This window comes from Scyliorhinus torazame, chromosome 3 (genome assembly GCF_047496885.1).
Source record: "Scyliorhinus torazame isolate Kashiwa2021f chromosome 3, sScyTor2.1, whole genome shotgun sequence".
In the NCBI taxonomy this organism is placed as follows: Eukaryota; Metazoa; Chordata; class Chondrichthyes; order Carcharhiniformes; family Scyliorhinidae; genus Scyliorhinus; species Scyliorhinus torazame.
Window position 1 is genome coordinate 204,583,897 of NC_092709.1, and position 19,460 is coordinate 204,603,356.

Here is a 19,460-nt window from a genome sequence, read left to right on the forward strand (position 1 = left end):
CGCAAGAATCCCAAATCGGGCTCCACACCGGGTGCCAGGGCGCTCGCAAGTCACCTGACTTGCTCCTTCCGACGCAATCTGAGGGCGAGATCCAGATCTGATATTCAAATGAGGCTAATGGCTAGGGGGTTTCCCATGGGCCTCCCCAAAGTTGGAGGTGGTTAAATAAAGGGGGGCGGGGGGGCGGTTCTGAAAGGGCAGGGAAGATTGGGGCAGCCGGTCAAAATGGCAGGTGGATCAGCGAGGAGCCTTTCTTGCTGGCCAGCAGGATATCCCTCTAAGTGCGGCCTTGGCGAAGAGAATCTCCCCGAGGCCAAAACAAAATGGCAAAGTGCTGTTGAATAGCGGGTGTTTCTTGGCGCTGCAGCCACCGAGGAACAACCCGCTAAATGCACCCGACAGCGGACTTAGTTTGTATTCCGCCCATGCTCTCTGCCCTCATGTGTAAATGCACTTTTTGGTCCCTAATTGGGGGTGGGATTCTGTGATCCTGAGGGTAAGTGTTGACGCCGTCGGAAACGCCGTCGTGTTTCTTGACGGCGTCCACATGGCCTCAGGATCAGCAATTCTGGTCCCTACAGGGGGCCAGCACGGCACTGGAGCGGTTAACGCCGCTCCAGCTGCTGATCCCAGCGTGAATTGGGCGCCGCGGGATCCGTGGATGCGCAGTGGCACCGTCGCCAACGCGCGCATGCGCAGTGGCTTCCTTCAACGCGCCGGCCCCGATGCAACATGTCGCAGGACTACAGGGGCCGGCGCGGAAGAAAGGAGGCTGCCAGCCAGAGAGGCCGGCCTGCCGATTGGTGGGCCCCGATCGCGGGCCAGGCCACATCGGAGCCCCCCGCCGGGGTCGGACATCCCTCTCCCCCCACAGGCCGCCCCCCGACCCCCCTGTGCGAGTTCCCGCCGGCTGAGAGCAGGTGTGGACGGCGCTGGCGGGACTCGGCGTTTTTACGACAGCTGCTCGGCCCATCTGCGTCGAGCGGCCCCCGACCGGCGCCGCACCAACCACGCCGGCGCCAATGGCACCGACTCTCCCATGCCGGCATCGGGGCGGCGTGGAGTGTTTCGCGCCGGTCGCGGGGATTCTCCGGCCGGCCCTGGGCTGAGAGAATCCCGCCCCGGATTTACTCCTTCTTTTCCCACCCTGTATTATTTATATGCCTGTAGAAGATTTCATGTCAGCTGTTGGTCTCTTTAAACTCCCTCTTTGCTTCTCATATTTGCTTCTTCACCTCTCCGCTGAACCTTCTACATTCAGTTTGGTTTTCACTTGTATTTTCTACCTGACACCTGCCATAAGCACATTATTTATTCCTTATCTTAATTGATATCAGCTTTGTCAAGAGGAGATAAGTTACTTGTCTATAAATCGTTTAGTCATTCATCAGAGACACTGGTGTTCACAAACCCGCAGCCAAAGGGTGAAAGCCGCAAGGTCTGAGTGTCTGAACTGGATTACTCAGTGCTCAGGAGTTTATTTCCTCAGATGCTTCAGTCTGCACTCATTACCACAGATGTAATCAGCACCATGGCATTCTTAATCCTTTAGGTGATGGCGTTTTGGTGGGTTTTGGGAGAGGGGGGATAGGGATAGGGAGGGGATGGACAGCGTTGGAGGTTATCTTTGAATCCCTACAGTGAAGAAGGAGGCCATTCAGTCCATTGAGTCTGCACCGACATTCCGAAAGAGCACCTCAACCTTGGCCCACTTCCCACTATCCCTGTAACTCGTAACCCCATCTAATCATTGGACACTAAGGGGCAATTCAGCTTGGCCAGTCCACCTAACTTGCACATCTTTGGACTGTGGGAGGAAATCGGAGCACCCGGAGGAAACCCATGTAGATACGGGGAGAATGTGCAAACTCCACCCAAGGTCAGAATTGACCCTGGTCCCTCGAGCTGTGAGGCAGCAGCGCTTCTTCTCCTAAAGATGACCAGGGCTGAACCTTGGGGGAAATCGCCCTTTGCAGAAGGCTGCTGTGAATAGAGGTCAAGCCTGGAATCTGAACTTAAAAAATGCAAGTCTTATTCTTTCCTTTGCTCCTGTTGCAATAGTTCTAGAGTATTTACACTGTATTATGTCACATCTGGGTTGGTTTAGCACAGGGCTAAATCGCTGGCTTTGAAAGCAGACCAAGGCAGGCCAGCAACACGGTTCAATTCCCGTACCAGCCTCCCCGAACAGGCGCTGGAATGTAGCGACTAGGGGCTTTTCACAGTAACTTCATTTGAAGCCTACTTGTGACAATAAGCAATTTTCATTTCATTTTCAATTAAGAGAGGGGATTATTTTTCCTGGTCATTGCATAATCAAGAGATATTACTTCACCAGAACTTTTAGATCCAGACTATCAGACAATCAAAACAATTTTAAAATCTCTAATATGGTATCTATATATCTTTAATTTACTTTATGATATTATTGCACCAAAATCAAAGCAAAAATGATGATCAGTGAAATGGCTTTATGGATCTATTTCTTAATGTTACCGAGTGATGTGTTGCATCTTCTAGCAGGGAGTGTGGTTTGGTATTTGACTCTTGGAGTTTTAACTACATTTTTCAGCAATTATCAATACAATGCAATGAAATACTTCCTAAAGTCCATTTGTTTGTTTAAGGACTGGAATGATTGGCAGTCCCCTATCCTCTCCCCTCTTATCAAATACTGCTTCATTTTCAGACCCTATTTTGCTTTCCGCTAAAAGATTATTGTGGGGTCACGACTCTTCAAATAAGGAAACCTATTGTGCTACATCCTGGATAGCACTGTACAGTGATAATATGAACGGTGTAAGTTTAAACAACAAATTTTCCAAACATTCCAGTACAAGATGATTACTTTGTAAGCATTTACATTTGAATTTCTGCAACTAGAAAATTTATGGGATGATGTTGAAACGTAAGCGATTTACTTATACAAATCTGCATTTGCACAACAGGTCCTTTGCACAACAGGTCCTTTGCACAACAGGTCCTTTGCACGCAGATATGTTCTTTCGTCCCTGCACAATCATTCACACGTGTCTTCATCACCACATGCATACTTACATATCTCTGTCCCTACACAAGCACAGAATATATGTGTTTATGTACTGCACTTAGTGGGCTGCACAGGCTGATGGTTCCTTATACAAGAATGTCTTGTGGAGAAAGATTAAGTAGCAATCCCAGAGTAAATTATTGTGTTTGCTGAAGTTAGATGCCAGAACGAGCAGGTCAAACAGTGGTGGGTGCTGATGAACCCTGCAAATTTCTACTAGCTATGATATTTGCAATTCAGAAAGTTCTACTGGCAGATCAAACACAATGTAATGACAGCTTTTATCATCTTCAGGCTGCCCAGAATCTGCTCAACTTCCATTTGATTTGCTGTTGATCAACCCAGGGTTTCTAAGTTTGTAGTTAAGTTCAGTTACTCTCGCTGTTTCGCAATTTCCACTTCACATTGTTTAATGTGTGCAGGTGTCTTCCTGAAAAGTGCAACTTTAAACAAAACCATTTTAAACAAATTGCTTTCTATTCTAACCAACATAAAAGCTGTAGTGGACCCTCCCTCTAACTGAACCTCGCATCCATTGTCAATCTTCCCACAAACTGACCCTCCCTTCCTCTCACCACTTCCCCCTCCTGAACCCTCACTGTGAGTAAGGGTTCACAAGATTAGTGGAAAGAGGCAGGGAAAGCAGGTTTGAGCTTCAGGATTGCAGAGGTAAGCTGGAGAGGCAATGTAATGGAGGATCAACGAGGGGGAAGATCAGGGAGAGGGAGGGTCGGCGAGAGGGAGGGTGGGCGTGAGGTAGGGTCAGCGAGAGGGAGGGTTGGCGAGCTGGAGGGTCTGAGAGGGAGGCAATAACCATGAGCAGACGAGGTAGCAAAAAGGCTGCCCCAAAATGGCATTGTTTGGGTCACTTAGCACTGCTGCCTCATAGTGCCAGGGATCCAGGTTCAATTCCGGCCTTGGGTTACTGTCTGTTTGGACACGTTCTCCCTGTGTCTGCGGGGTTTCCTCCGGGTGCTCCGGTTTCCTCCTACAGTCCAAAGATGTGCAGATTAGGTGGATTGGCCATGCTAAATTGCCCCTGAGTGTCCAGGGATGTACAGGTTAGGTGGGGTTACGGGGATAGGGTGGGAGAGTGGACATCTTTCTTTCAGAGGGTTGGTGCAAACACGATGGGCCAAATGGCCTCCTTCTGCACTGTAGAGATTCGATGACACTTGACCTTGTATCAGAATGTTAAAAGAGAAACCTCTGATGCCAAACACAAATACTATTAACTAACGGGTGTTAAAGTGGAACGATTTAAAATGGGGCAACTAAGATGGTGACTTAATGTACTGAACTTCCAGTTTCAAGTTGGAATCAGAACTTGACCTGGCCTGAAGTACTGAGGGAGACCCTGAAAATGGTAGTTTCACAATGTGGCAGTTTGGTATCGCAGGAATTGTGTCCAGTAAACATAATATAGAAACATAGTAAATATATGCCATAAATGGAGGAAAATCGGCCATCTGAGAAAGAGCAGTCAAGCTTAATCCCGCTTTCAGGCTCTTGCTCTCTAGCCTATCCAAGTTCTTTATTTTTTTAAATAAATTTAGATTACCCAATTATAATTTTTTTTCAAATTAAGGGGCAATTTAGCGTGGCCAATCCACCTACCCTGCACATCTTTGGGTTTTGGGTGTGAGACCCACGCAGACACGGGGAGAATGTGCAAACTCCACCTGGACAGTGACCCAGGGCCAGGATTCGAACCTGGGTCCTCAGCGTCGCAGTCCCAGTACTAACCACTGCACCTTGTGCCGCCCCATCCAAGTTCTTTATAAACGCAAAGAAGTGTTTTGCTTTTCCCACCCTTCCAGGCATTGAATTCCAGACCCAACCACCTTTGAGCTGACAAAAATTCTCCTCAACCATCCCCACAAATCCTTTTACCAATTACTTTAAATTTATGCCATCTGGTTACTGATCTTTTTTGGCAAGGGTCCTTTACATTTAATCTCCTTCCCTCATAACTTTCTACACCTCAATTAAACCTCTCCTCAACCCCTGCCTATTCATACTTTCCTCAGAGCTAAAATACTCCATTGTAAACATCATTGTAACTCTGCCCATTCCTCTCTCTGCAGGACAATTGCATAATTTGTGTAGTATGGTGACCAGACTCTATACAGTGCTCCAACTGTGGCCTAACTAGTGTTTTATGCAGTTCTAGCATAACCTCCCTGTTTTTCCATTTTGGTTAAGAAAGGGAAGTATCCTGCATGCTATCTTAACCACCTTTTACATGTACAGGGATCTGTGGACATGCACTCCAAGGTCCCTTTGCACCCTCTATACTGATTGGTATCCTATCCTTCATTGTGTATTCCATTGCTTTGTTGGCCTTCCCAGATACATTAACTTACACTTCCATGGATTGAATTCTATTTCTCCCTTTCCTGTCCACCTATTTAGTTCTTTGATATCTTCTTGCAGTCCACAGCTTTCTTCTTCACAGAAAATCACACAACTATTTTATTTTCATCTACAAACTTCTTAATCATGGCCCCTACGTTTAGTCTAAATCATTGAGCTATACCATGAAAGGGCAGCACGGTGGCACAGCGGTTAGCACTGCATGATCATGGCGCCAAGGACCCAGGTTCGAACCCGGTCCCGGGTCACAGTCTGTGTGGAGTTTGCACATTCTCCCTGTGCCTACATGGGTCTCATCCTCACAGCCCAAAGATGTGCAGGGTAGGTGGATTGGCCACGCTAAAATGCCCCTTAATTGGAAAAAAAAGAATTGGGTACTCTAAATGTATTTACAAAGCTACACATGAAAGCAAAGGACACGATTCTGCTGAACACCAGTGGAATCAGTCTTCCAGTCACAAAAACAATTTTCCCAAAATTGCACAGGGTGCTGGATCAGGCGAGAAAAACTGTGTGAAACTCGTCGGCTTTACAGATGCCTTTTCCCGCCTGATTAAATGGCACTCTGTGCAACTTCAAAGTGCAGGCATAAATCACACAGTCAGTCAAAGTTCCAATAAAGGACCCCTCTCCCTTCATGGAAATCGGACCTCTCCCCCTCCCCCATGGAGATTGAGACCCACCCAACATGCAGAAGGGCAACCAGCCCCACCATGCAAAGAACGGGGAAACCTCCAGGTATCATACATCCATAGGGGCGACCCTGCCCCACACTACCGATATCGGAGCAACCCCCCTCACTGGCACCACACCTCCCTCACTGGCATCGCCCCACCCACTCCCCATCATTGGCACCAAATGCATGCACAATCCCCACCACTCCCCGCACACACGTAACGGACCTCGAATGGGGCTCCCCAAAGGGCCTGCTTCTAGCAGTGTTGGATTGGCAGTGTGAGGGTGCCAGGTTGGCAGTGCCAGGGTGCCAACGAACAATGCCAGTACCTGGCCATGTCCCTCACCACCATGGGGCTATACTTATCCCCACGCCCTTGGCGTGGTCAATAGACTGTCGCTTTTGAAAACCAAGAGTGAATCACATTGATGTGACGTCAGGCCTACTGACGGGGAGGCTCCAGTGTAGCAAGATGTTACAGCAAAAAGCCATTTCAGAATATTTAAATTTATTAAAATTAATGGAAAGTGGGGTCAAGATGTGACCCTGATCGTGCCACTGGCAGGGATGCGGGGGAAGATTTCAAATCGCAAACTTGACGTCGCAAATCCTGTTCTGGCCCACACATTCGATTTTGTGGCCATAACAGGATTTACACCCATGGCGAACGGGCCCACTAAATTCCACCCTTTGCTTCCTCCCACTGAGCCAGTTTTGGATTAGCTTGCCGCTTGCCTGTCTGGTCTGTCACATGGAACCTTGTCAAAAACCTTGCTAAAATCTAATTGATTGTATCAAAATATTATCCTCATTGACCATCCTCCAAACATTCACGAAAATTAATCAGGTATGACCTTCACGTAACAAATCTAAGCTGACTGTCTGTAACCAATCTGTGCCTTACTAATCAACAATTTATATTATCCCTCAGAATTATTTCGGAAATCTACTTGCACCACTCTTTCAGGTAGTTTATTCCAGATCTGAATAACCATTGATGCAAAAAAAATCCTGTATAATGTTGACAATTATTTAAACTCTTTGACTGTTACCTACTTGGCAGAGTAAACAGCCTCTCCCTATTTGCTCGATCAAAACCCCTCATAAATTTGAATACCTCTGTTAAATCTCCTGTTACCATCTCTGCTCTAAGTTAAGAGTCAACCACATGGGAATGGAGTCACATGTAGACCAGACTGGGTGAGGATGGTAGAATTCCTTCTCTAAAGGACATTTGGCGAATCGATGGCCCTGATATCTTCCTGAAGTGCGATGCCCAGAATTGAACACAATACACCAGCTAATCAGAGATTTGTTGATGTTTAGTATAGAATCATAGAATTTATAGTGCAGAAGGAGTCCATTCGGCCCATTGAATCTGCACCAACCCCCCCTGGCACATGGTCCCTTATTTTTGTATTCAATGCCCCTATTTACGAACAAAGCATCCAATACACTTTCTTACGTTTAACTTAATCTTATTGCAATTGGAATCCCATATGTGGCTTTCTATCCTTTCATGACACCAGAAACTGACCGCTTTGCAGCTGATAATCATTAAGGGAAATAAGGAAAACCTTTAGTCAACATTAATATGGAATTAGGGCTTTTAATTCTTCTATCAACACCAATCAGTTTGGAATAAGAGCGCCCTGAGATTCATGCTGGCGAGAACTAAAGTCCCAAAGGGCATGACTACAGCAAGCAGCATCAGAATGAATGGACCCAAGATGTACCACCCATCATCCTCTTCTCTCAATGGGATTCTGACAAATCCATTCACTCAACTTTACATTCTCTGTGGATTTTCTTTTTACATCTATAATGGTCTTGCAATACTCTGCTCATGTAGCTTCGTTTTCCTCTAGAGTGTTGGACAAAGGTCTAGCCAGTGCTCATATTCAGCTTGCAGAATGTGCATTGCCGCACATATCAAATTACAAGCGGATAGAATTACACCAATGGAAAAACTGACCATGCCCTTCCACATCCCTTTAGTGGGCTCTCAACCAACTGATTCCAGCCAGCATTGACATCACAGTCTGCAAATGGTGGGAGACTTGTGGTTGCAGGAAGAAGCAAAAATCCTAAAGAGAATAAGGGCATTCTGCAAAGAAACAACTTTGTGCAGTCAACTGTTTGAATGCGCTGCACTCCGTGATATATGTGTTCAGCATTTCTGAGCTGAGCTGATCTTATCCTACAAACATACATACAGAAAGAGAAAGACATTGAGAGAAGGTACAGTGAGAAAATGTGTAAAATACCTAGTAGAGTAAAATGTAATTAGATTTCGCCGGGTAATGCCTTGTGGAATGCTAAAGAATAACAGCCCAGGTCTGAAATTCTGCACTGGCGTCCAGTAGGAATGTGGGTGTTCCTGGCAATGTAGGCAGGGGTTGTGGGTGTGAGAAAAAGAACGAGACACACTGTGAAATGATCAATGGACAAATCTGGGTTTATTTAATTTTCAAACTGTGGTCACATAAGGTATACATCCTATGCCAATTGTCATGTTCAAACTCCTCACAGTACATCTCCCACGAAAAGGATTGCTTGGAATGGGTAGATTTCCCTTTGATTTTTGGCTGTGATGCCAATAGCATCAAAACCATGCTGATGCGTACTAGTCCAATCAGATTAATCAATGAAGGAAACGTTCCGTTCAGATAAGACCATACAGTGTCTGATGATGGCAAAGCAGTGACCACCCCTGCTCCCCCCCCTCCCCCACCCCCCCAAAAAATCAAAGGACAAATGATTGTTCTTAAGTGGCTAAATGACAGCTGGGGAAGACAGTGGCATAGGGGTAATGTCACTACAAATGGTTGGACATGCGTTCAAACTCCATCACGGTACCTGCTGGAATTTAAATTCCAATTGCAAGGTGTGGAATATAAAGCTTGTCTCAGTCATGGTGATCATGAAATGAACATTGTCTTTAAAACCCACCTGGTTCACTAATGTCCTTTTGGGAAGGAAATCTATTATCCTTACTCAGCCTGGCCTATAAGTGACTCCAGACCCATGGCCCTCTGAAATGACCAAGCAGGCCGCTCAGTTCAAGGGCAAGTAGGAATGGGCAATAAATACTGGCCTTGAGGGCAATGCTCACACCTCATGAAAAACAAATTCTCTCCTGAGCATTGGGCGACTGTTCCAGTTTAGATAACTGAAGATTTTCAGATCTTTCAAGTCAAGGTTTTATGCTGGTAAATTCACAGTACTTGGCATGATTGACTCAAAAGTTGCTACAAGAGTGCATCTCTTGATCAGTGTCTTGAATTGCTTTTCTTTACCTCGCCCTTGAGGTTATATTGCTTTTGCACTGCTAATTACTACAAGCGTGAGTTGATAATGGTGCACCAATGCCAAAGGGGCAACTGGGTTCTCGTGAAGATTGGTTTATCTCCTTACCGAATGAAATTTATGAATAACGGAAGACACTGAACAAACGACAGATGAGGAAAGAGGGCAAATCTGAGTCATATTAAATACAAAAAAATGAAATATAGAGAGGGAAAAAACTTGTGGATTAAGAGAGAGAAATGAAAGGGAAAGGAAAAGTATTTTTTTAAAATCAGAAACCGGAACAATGGGAGCAAGACGCCATTTCTGGGCCTCCGGGATTGAGAACCATGTTGGGATCACGAATCATACCCATACAGCTTGAATTATCAGCCCATAATGTCTGTGGAAAGATAAATTCCTATTAACCAGGTTCATCCAGCAATTTCATGATAAAATTATGTTTTTGGTTTTGGACATGTTCCAAGCAGAGTGGCACAAACCTTCACCTGTAGCAAACTGGAACTCACAGCATTTCTCTTCTTCATCACAAATTGATGTTTCTTCTTACCTATTGGTAATGAAAGACACCATAAACTCACTGTAATTTTTCCAGCATTTCATAGGCCATTGATTTAAGGGAGTGGTATTAGATTTTTGGGAATTTCACAGAAAAATTAAATACAGTGACCCTACAGTGAATTGTTTATTGGTTGCACAAGCAGTACGATCTCTTGGTCACTTGCCCTCAGTTGAAGCTGAATGCTTGGTCGTTCAGGTCTGACCGAGGTCAGTTTAGTTTGGTTCAGTTTTGAGTATTATGGTAAATAACAGATTCCGCAAGACTTTCAAGCCTGCGTTGATTGAAACGATAAGAGCCATGGTACCTACTTAGGCTACTGGCTGTAGTGTATCCAAGTGCAGTATTTCAGGTTCTAAAGGGTGAGCACAGGTCAAACTGAGTGAGGGTAGGGCCCTCACCTGTGAACAGGCTGATTTGGAGACAGATGGCTGTGTCATCCATGTCGGTTCCTATCATAAAGTAGCTGAACAGATCCATTTTCGATTTATAATGGTGCATATTACAAACATTGATAAGGGAAAGTAATTGGATGATAGAAGCTTTCTCTTTCACGGCACTGTCTGCAGATACTGATTTACAAATCAAAATTTAAACAAGAATTGATCTCACTACCCAAAATCCCCCCTTTATTATAACTCTATAATTTCTGAAAATCGGCAGTAACGTCAGGCATTTGGCTGTAAATTCAAATGGTCATGACATGGTATCAAGTGAGTTATTCAGGCTCTTAATGTTTGAGTGTAACATTCTTTGAGCATAGTAATGAACCGTGGATAATCTACCCATGTTTCTGAAATAACGCACAAACTGTCTTCTCTTTCTCCAGTAATTTTCCACAGAAATGGGCATATTCTGGAAAATATTCCTGATAATGGACTGTCTCTTCTTGGAAGTCTTCAAAGGTAACCATCTCAGTATGTGTTCTAAGTGAAAATTCAAAAAATGCATCTTTGGTTGTGCAGTACAATTGAAGATATTAAACTAACATAAAATCTTAATATGAAACAGAAAAAAGAATGCTCCCCCTCCTGTTTGTTGTGGTCCTGGTCTAGTCAGGAATTAAAATCTCCAAGGAGGGTGAGCTTGTCCCTCTTTGAATGAAAGGAGATCGTTTGGTGCAGTTTTTCATAGCATTTCCTCTCTGTGTCAGTGCTTGTTTGATGTGTGGGTAAGCACTGAGGATTGTAGGATCAGATTTGGGAATCATGCGACCAGCTCCATGAGTCAGTTATTAGAATCATAGAATTTACAGTGCAGAAGGAGGCCATTGGGCCCATCGAGTCCGCACGGCCCTTGGAAAGAGCACCCTGCCCAAGCCCACACCTCCACCCTATCCTCATAACCCAGTAACCTCACCCCACTTATTTGGTCACTAAGGGCAATTTAGCATGGCCAATCCACCTAACCTGCACATCTTTGGACTGTGGGAGGAAACCGGGACATCCGGAGGAAACACATGCAGACATGGGGAGGACATGCAGACTCCGCACAGACAGTGACCCAAGCCGGGAATCAAACCTGGGACCCTGGAAATGTGAAGCAACTGTGCTAGCCACGGTGTCACCGTGCTGCCCTATTGATGTCCTTCAGAAGGATTTTTCATCTGGTTATAAGTGGAGGAGAAATTTGGGTGGGATTCTCCAAGGAGGGTGAGCTGGCGACCGGAAAGTCCCACCCGAGATCAATGGACCTTTACATGTTCCACATCCCACCTGTGGTGATCTTGCGGCATGCGTGGCGGAAGAATCCAGCCCAAAATGTCAAACTAACCCTGTCTCCCTTGTCCAAAAACAAGAATAACTCATGGTTGCCTCGGGAGGTGACCATCTTCAAGTAACCTAAGGTTTTCTGCCAGATTGACTACATGAGTTGATTCACCATGTGTTCATTAAGGGCTGAATCAGCAGGTGCCCATATTGAATTTTGTTGGTCACCTGAGTCAAGTTGCCTACAGCCAATGCAACGGCAACTGTGAGGAATTAAAACGGGACTTGCAAGGAGCACTAAAAGTAATGCAAACACCGTAGTCCATTGAGTAGTCGTATTGTTTTGATGGCTTTAGATATTGATCCTTACTTGGCACCCAGCTCTTATCAGAATAATACATGCATTAACAAGAACAATTGTTTCTATTTTCCAAATACATGCTTTGAGCCTTGAGCTTCATCTGGTGGCATAATGTATTGGTAAACTTCTAGATTGTTCTATAGTTACTTATTCAATAATGGCCATAGTGATCTTCCAATTTCAGCCAGGCCATCAGGGGAAGAGTCAAGCAGATACACATTACTGAGATAAGGGGATATATATTGAAAATACTCCCCTGTACCATCCAGCAGAGTGTGACAGAAGCTGATTGGTAGAAATCTACTGCCAGGGCACTCACTCACCCTTTCAGCTTACAAATGGCACTGGCCTTTTCACAAACCAAAGCACAGGGACAACAAATTAATTTTGGAGCCCTGTAAATGATTATTCCTTGTTTAAGCATTCCAATGTTTGGACTGCATTTCATTCTGTTTGTGGTGATATTGAAGCAATTAACCCTGACAGAAGATAATTGAGCACAGCAGAGTATCTGTTTAGTTCTATTAATGATGACCATACTTCTCTTGCCTGCTTTCAGGGCCCCAACTGGCCAACTGCCAAACGTTACCAGATGTTTACCCCAACAAAGTTGAATTAAGAGTTGCTCTCCATACATCATTCAGCCTGAAGTGCTCTGGGGAGAATGAAGTGGATTGGGAATTGCCGTTTGATGAAGTTCATGAGGAGAATATCAGTAGCAAAGACGAAAACAACAACAGCGGAAACTTTGTGAAAACACTTGAGATCTTTAATGCAACAGGAATCTACACTGGCCTGTATACCTGCTATTACCCTGCACTCCAGCTTGATTATGAGATTGAGGGACGAGATATCTATGTTTTTGTTCCAGGTGTGTACATGTGTAATGGAACAGTTTAGGTTTGTACACATGATACCACTATGTTTAACGGACTGTGGCTTCATTAGCTGCTGTTTTCACATCCCTCCCACACTCTGGGCGGGATGTCAATGGGGTTTCCCATTGTGGGGCCGGCCCACGCCGTCGGGAAACCCCCGGGTGCCGGTATAATGGAGAATCCCGGCGGCAGAGGATCTCCGCCTCTTTTTCACCTCAATTCTTCTGAGAGCCCTATGGTGCTGTGGTAAACTTCCAAGGGGACCTTTTTGGTACATTGGCCACGTTACCACTCTGTAAGTGTGAGCTAATCCAGTGAGTGTTGCAAGGATTGCAATTAAGGTCTCGAATGGCCTCACAAGCACACCCTTTCCAGTAAGATTTATTGGACAGTAATCAACAAAAGGGAATGATGGTTAATTCCCTTTTCTTCCTCCACCACTTATAACAACCTGGCTGAGATCAGATAACTCAGATTGCAGATTGAATCTGACACTTGCAAGTGGCTCAATTCCATGCTTGGCCTTGTCTACACTAACTGTCAGGGAGCTCCTACTACCTACTTTTCACTTTGGAATGTTTCTCTATTCATTCATGGTGGGCCTCGCTGGCTGGGCCAGCATTTATTGCCCATGCCTAATTACTGAGTGAATATCAAGAATCAGCCATACTGCTGTGGATCTGGAATCACAGGTAGGCCAGACTCAGGTAAACTTTAGCAGACTAGTCAATTTTAGAGGACCAACTCCAGAAAAAGCTTAAGGCAACATAGGGAGAATGTCACCAAAATCACCCAGGAAAATCAGCATCGAACACAAATTTCCCAGTTTGACTCTTTCAGGATTTTATTGTATCGACTGAAAAGAGAATTTAATTTTAATTGGATCAAACACAAGATGGGGCTTCAAAATTGGTGGCATTACCATTGCATGGTTTTGCTGCTTATACTGCTTCTAACAACAGAGGAAAATAAAGATCAGCAGAGATTTTCTTGAGAGGCTAGGCTGGATGAACCTGGAATGTCACACAAATATATATCTTCACAAATAAGATGCAACAATGTGTTTAAATGATTTACCAACAGTCATCCTTCATCCTCATCATCCATATCTCAACATCCCTATCCTCCCTCCCTAAGTCATAAGTATAGACAAAGGCTAGTGTCCACCATTTGCCTCCCATGCCTGATTGTCTATCCTCCATTCTTCCTGCCTTTAATGTCCTCCAGCTTCTGCTATTAATGTTTCTACGTCTGACCGGCTTTGCCATGTTTCCCCTGGTTACAATGTTCACTCCCCCTCCTAATGTATATCTACTGAAACTAATTGTGAATCTCCACTGACATTTCTGCTAAAACACAGCAGTTTCTAAATACAAGAGTAGGCGATCTGGTCACGCTAATTTTCCGCCAGGCGGGTTAGGTTAAAATGTCTCGGCTGCTTTAAAGTGTTACTTGCGAGATACTGTAAGGTCACATGTCTGTTGCTTAACAAATACAGACTTCAATTCAAAAATCCAAGAGTAACTACAGAAGGGCAGTGGGGTCCGAGGCATCCTTGTTAATTCCAAAGATTTATTTATAAAAGCAACACTTCTTCTAATTAGATTATATCATTCTCCAAAGCTAGTTTATGTAAGAGCTGTGACCTCACCATGTGGAAGGCGAGGACAGTTTGAGTTGGGTGCTTTCCAGCTCTGTGCTTGGCTGCTCAAAGCCAAATATGAGTGACAAGTTGGATGACATAACTTTTTCCTTTTTGTCAAGCTGCACCTCCCTTCTGAAACTTGGCTGTGAGCAACTGAAAGTCATTCAAACCAAGAGAAATTAGTTGATGTCACAACCTTTCAGCTGCCAAACACTTAGCAGTTTGTATTATATGACTTTCTGTAACCATAGCTCTGACTGAAATCCCTGGGGTGTTTTCTTGGTGTGACACTGGTGCAAAGTTTTCTAATCCAGAGTTCATTCTGGTGTTGAATAATGCTGGATTCCCTTCATGTCTCAGCAGTAGAAACAATAAAAAGCTCTTATTGAAAATCTGCAGGGCATTGGGGCTATGTTCTTGTTCTAACAGAAGCAGTTTAATAGTATGTAAGTGACAGTCAGAGAGCAAAGGTGCTAGTGTGAAATGAAAATACTCTCCAGTACAATATAAACGGATTGTAGTCAAATTATTTTTGATGTAGGTTATGGGAGATCTGTGATATTCTGCAGAGTATATCACATGTACATTTAGACTTTATGCATTCATCTTATGCTCTCATTCCTTCAAACATTGCTAAGCAGTTTATTGTTAAATACATTGTTTTCTTTTTAGATCCCAACTATCCATTCATCCCGCCAACGCATTTTGAAAATGTAGTAGTGGCGGCAGTGGGTGCGGTTGCAGAAATCCCATGTCGTGTATCTGATCCAGATGTCCATGTCACTCTGAAGAGTATTGAAACCAAGAACATGATCTCTGCCACCTATCATAATAAAGAAGGATTCAGTGGTCTGTTCAAAGAAGGGACGTATATCTGCATTGCAACGATCAATGGTGTGGAGCACAGATCAATAGAATACATTGTTAATAGATTTAAAGGTGATGCAACACTTGAACTTGTCTTTCATTTGAGCAACACTAGATGTGATGTATTGAATTCTGCTTTCTGGGGTCAAGTTTATTTGTCATTAGGTCAAAATAATCCAATTCAACAGTCAGAGTTAGAGAAATAACAACGCGACTTAATGGAAATGAAACAGAGTCCCATGCCGAGCGCGTTTAGGCGGGTGTTTCCCAGCATTAGCAGTGGTGGGAACGACCTTGCTATTAATCCTCCCCCCCCCCCCCAGTCTTTTTGTCACAAATATAAGTTATATATTTTTCATCTCTGAACAGACAATTGGTATTTCTAAATTAAAAATAAACTTCATTAAAGATGAAAGTCAGTATGCCTATTCCAAAGTACTTGAAAATAACTATTAAAAGTATTGCTATATTTGTTCTCACAGAGATGTATTTTAACATTAACTTTTTGTACCTTATGTTTAGTGGCAAAGATCCTTACAGTTCAAATAGAAGCTGAGAAAACAGTAGTGAAAGTGGGTGAACCCATCGTGGTGACTTGTCTAGTAATAGATAATGAATTAGTGGATATAGACTGGAATTATCCTGGAAAAGATGTAAGTAAAACTGATTTTCCTTTTTTTCTTAAACATTTTGTTGCCTTATGTGGAATCAACATTTGGGAGAACAGTGCTTATCCATCAAATATATTGGAGGTAGAATATTTTTGCAGTGTTTTAGTGGTTAGCCCTGTTGCCACACGGCGCCCGGAACCCAGGTTCGCTTCCAACATTGGCTGACTGTCTGTGTGGAGTTTACATGTCTGTCCACTGCGTGGGCTTCCTCCGGGTTCTCCGGTTTCCTCCCACAGATTAGGTGCATTGACCACGCTGAATTGCCCCTTGTGATCAAGGTAAGGTGGAGTTGCGGGGATAGGATAGGGGAGTGGCCTAAGTAGAGTGATCTATCAGAGGGTTGGTGCAGACTCGATAGGCCTAATGGCCTCCTTCTACACTGTAGGGATTCTATGATTCTATGATACATGATGATATAGACCTGAAGAAAAGTTACTATATGTCAAGAAACCAATTAAGGCATGCGTGATTTTAGATCTAGAATTGTGCAATGAGACAGAATGAATATAAAAACAAAATACCATAGTTGCTGGAGATTTGAAATAAGAACAGAAAGAGCTGGAAAAACTGAGCAGGTCTAGCAGCATTTGTGGACAGACAGCACAATGGCACAATGGTTAGTACTACTGCCTCACACCAGCGACCTGGATTCAATTCTGGCCTTGGGTGACTGTTTGTGTGGAGCTTGTACTTTCTCCCCGTGCATGTGTGGGTTTCCTCCGGGTGCTCTGGTTTCCTCACACAGTCCAAAGTTGTGCAGGTTTGGTGGATTGGCCATGTTAAATTAGTGTCGAGGGATGTGAAGATTAGCTGAGGCTGCGGGGTTAGGGCGGAGGTGAGATACTCTTTTGGAGGGTTTGAGTAAGCCCGATGGGCCGAATGGCCTCTTTCTGCACTGTAGGGATTATCATCATAGATTATCATAGAATTTACAGTGCAGAAGGAGGCCATTTGGCCCATTGAGTCTGCACCGGCTCTTGGAAAGAGCACCCTACCCAAGGTCAACACCTCCACCCTATCCCCAGAACCCAGTAACCCCACCCAACACTAAGGGCAATTTTGGACACTAAGGGCAATTTATCATGGCCAATCCACCTAACCTGCACATCTTTGGACTGTGGGAGGAAACCGGAGCACCCGGAGGAAACCCACGCACACACGGGGAGGATGTGCAGACTCCGCACAGACAGTGACCCAAGCCGGAATCGAACCTGGGACCCTGGAGCTGTGAAGCAATTGTGCTATCCACAATGCTTCCGTGCTGCCCTGCCGCATCGGTCCCGGATTCTATAAGCGTTAGTGATTAAATAATAACCATGTAAGAAAGGAACGTCTTGGGAAGGGTGTTAGAATTTATACTGAATTTGAGAGTGCTTTCACTAACTTGTGAACAAAAATCTTAAAATAAACAATGCAAATTGCTTAAGCATGAGGGGTGAGTTGACAAAAGTTGATTGGGAAACCACATTAATAGATTTGATAACAATCACAAACATTTAAATTAATTTGTAGTGCACAATAAATATACATTTCCTTAAGGTGTAAAACCCCACAGGAAAAGTGGTCCAACTGTGGCTAATAAGATGATTTAATTTAACCTGAGGAAGGAGCATCGCTCGAAAGCTAGTGACATCGAAACAAACCTGTTGGACTTTAACCTGGTGTTGTAGGACTTCTTACTGTGCTCACCCCAGTCCAACGCCGGCATCTCCACATCATGGTTTAATAAATAATATTGAAGGAACATAGGAGCAAGAGTAGGCTGTTTGATCACTTGAACCTGCTCCATCATTCAACTAGATCATGGCTGATCTTCGACCTCAAAGCCATTTCCCCGCACTGTCCTCATATCTCCTGATATATTTCATATCTAGAAATCTAGTGATCCCTGTCTAGATATGAGCAATGACTAAGCTTTACAGATATCTGGCGTGGAAAATTCTAATGATTCCCTTGAGTGATGAAATTCTTCCTAATATCAGTTCTAAAAGGCCTAACCCATATTCTGAGACTGTGACCCATGGGGTGTCATTCTCCGACCACCCGCCGGGTCGGAGAATGGCTGTTGGCCGCCGTGAATCCCGCCCCCGCCCCCGCCGAAGTCTCTGGTACCGGAGATTGGGCGGGGGCGGGAATCGGGCCGCACCGGTTGGCGGGACCCCCCGCTCAATTCTCCGGCACGGATGGGCCGAAGTCCCGCCCAGAAATTGCCTGTCCCGCCGGTGTAAATCAAAGCTGGTATTTACCGGCGGGACCAGGCGGCGTGGGCGGGCTCCGGGGTCCTGGGGGGGGCGCGGGGCGATCTGACCCCGGGGGGTTCCCCCACGTTGGCCTGGCCCGCGATCGGGGCCCACCGATCCGCGGGCGGGCCTGTGCCGTGGGGGCACTCTTTCCCTTCCGCCTCCGCCACGGCCTCCACCATGGCGGAGGCGGAAGGGACTCTCCCCACTGCGCATGCGCGGGAAACTGTTGGCGGCCGCTGACGCTCCCGCGCATGCGCCACATTTCCGCGCCAGCTGGCGGGGCACCAAACGCCATTTCCTCCAGCTGGCGGGGCAACAAACGCCATTTCCGCCAGCTGGCGGCGCGGAAAGCCCTCCGGCGCCGGCCTAGCGCCTCAATGTTGGGGCTCGGCCCCCAAAGATGCGGAGCATTCCGCACCTTTGGGCCGGCGCGATGCCCGTCTGATTGGCGCCGTTTTTGGCGCCAGTCGGCGGACATTGCGCCGTTGGGGGAGAATTTCGCCCATGGTTCTAGACCTCCAAGCCAGGGGAAACATCCATCCTTCATCTACCCTGTTGAGCCCTGTAGGAATTTTGTAAGCTTCATTGAGACTTCTCATTCTTTGAAATTCTAGAAAATATAGGCCCAATCTCCTCAATATCTCCTCATAAAACAATCCTGCCAGCACAGGAATCAGGGGTGGGATACTCTCAGCCCGGGGCCGGGCTGGAGAATCCCCGCGACCGGTGCGAATCGCACCACGCTGCCCCGATGCCGGCACGCAATTCTCTGCAGAGCGGAGAATTGGTGCCATTGGCGCTGGCATGGTTGGCGTGGCGCTGGTCGCGGGCCGCTCTATGCGGCCGGCCGCCGATTCTCAGCCCGGGATGGGCCGAGTGGCCATAGTGAAAACGGCGAGTCCCGCTGGCACTGTCCACACCTTTCTCAGCCGGCGGGACCTCTGCGTGGAAGGGTCAGGGGGGGAGGCCTGTAGAGGGGGCAGGGGGGGTCCGACCCTGGGGGGCCTCCAATGTGGCCTGGCCCGCGATTGGGGCCCACCGATCGGCGGGCGCCGGCCTCTCCTACCTGCCGTACTCTCTAGTCCTGCGTCATGTTGCTTCGGGGCTGGCGCGTTGA

General features: G+C 45.7%; 1 protein-coding gene across 2 annotated transcripts in view; it reads left to right on the forward strand.

Moving 5' to 3' along the window:
• Positions 1-19,460, forward strand: part of pdgfra (platelet-derived growth factor receptor, alpha polypeptide) — a 90,729-nt gene that overhangs the window by 18,596 nt on the left and 52,673 nt on the right. For both annotated transcript variants that reach the window (XM_072496776.1, XM_072496775.1), the window contains exons 2-5: positions 10,799-10,874; positions 12,599-12,910; positions 15,235-15,501; positions 15,952-16,082. In XM_072496776.1, the coding sequence (XP_072352877.1) occupies positions 10,814-10,874; positions 12,599-12,910; positions 15,235-15,501; positions 15,952-16,082 (771 nt within the window). In that variant the 5' untranslated portion in view covers positions 10,799-10,813. The remainder of the gene's footprint in view (positions 1-10,798; positions 10,875-12,598; positions 12,911-15,234; positions 15,502-15,951; positions 16,083-19,460) is intronic.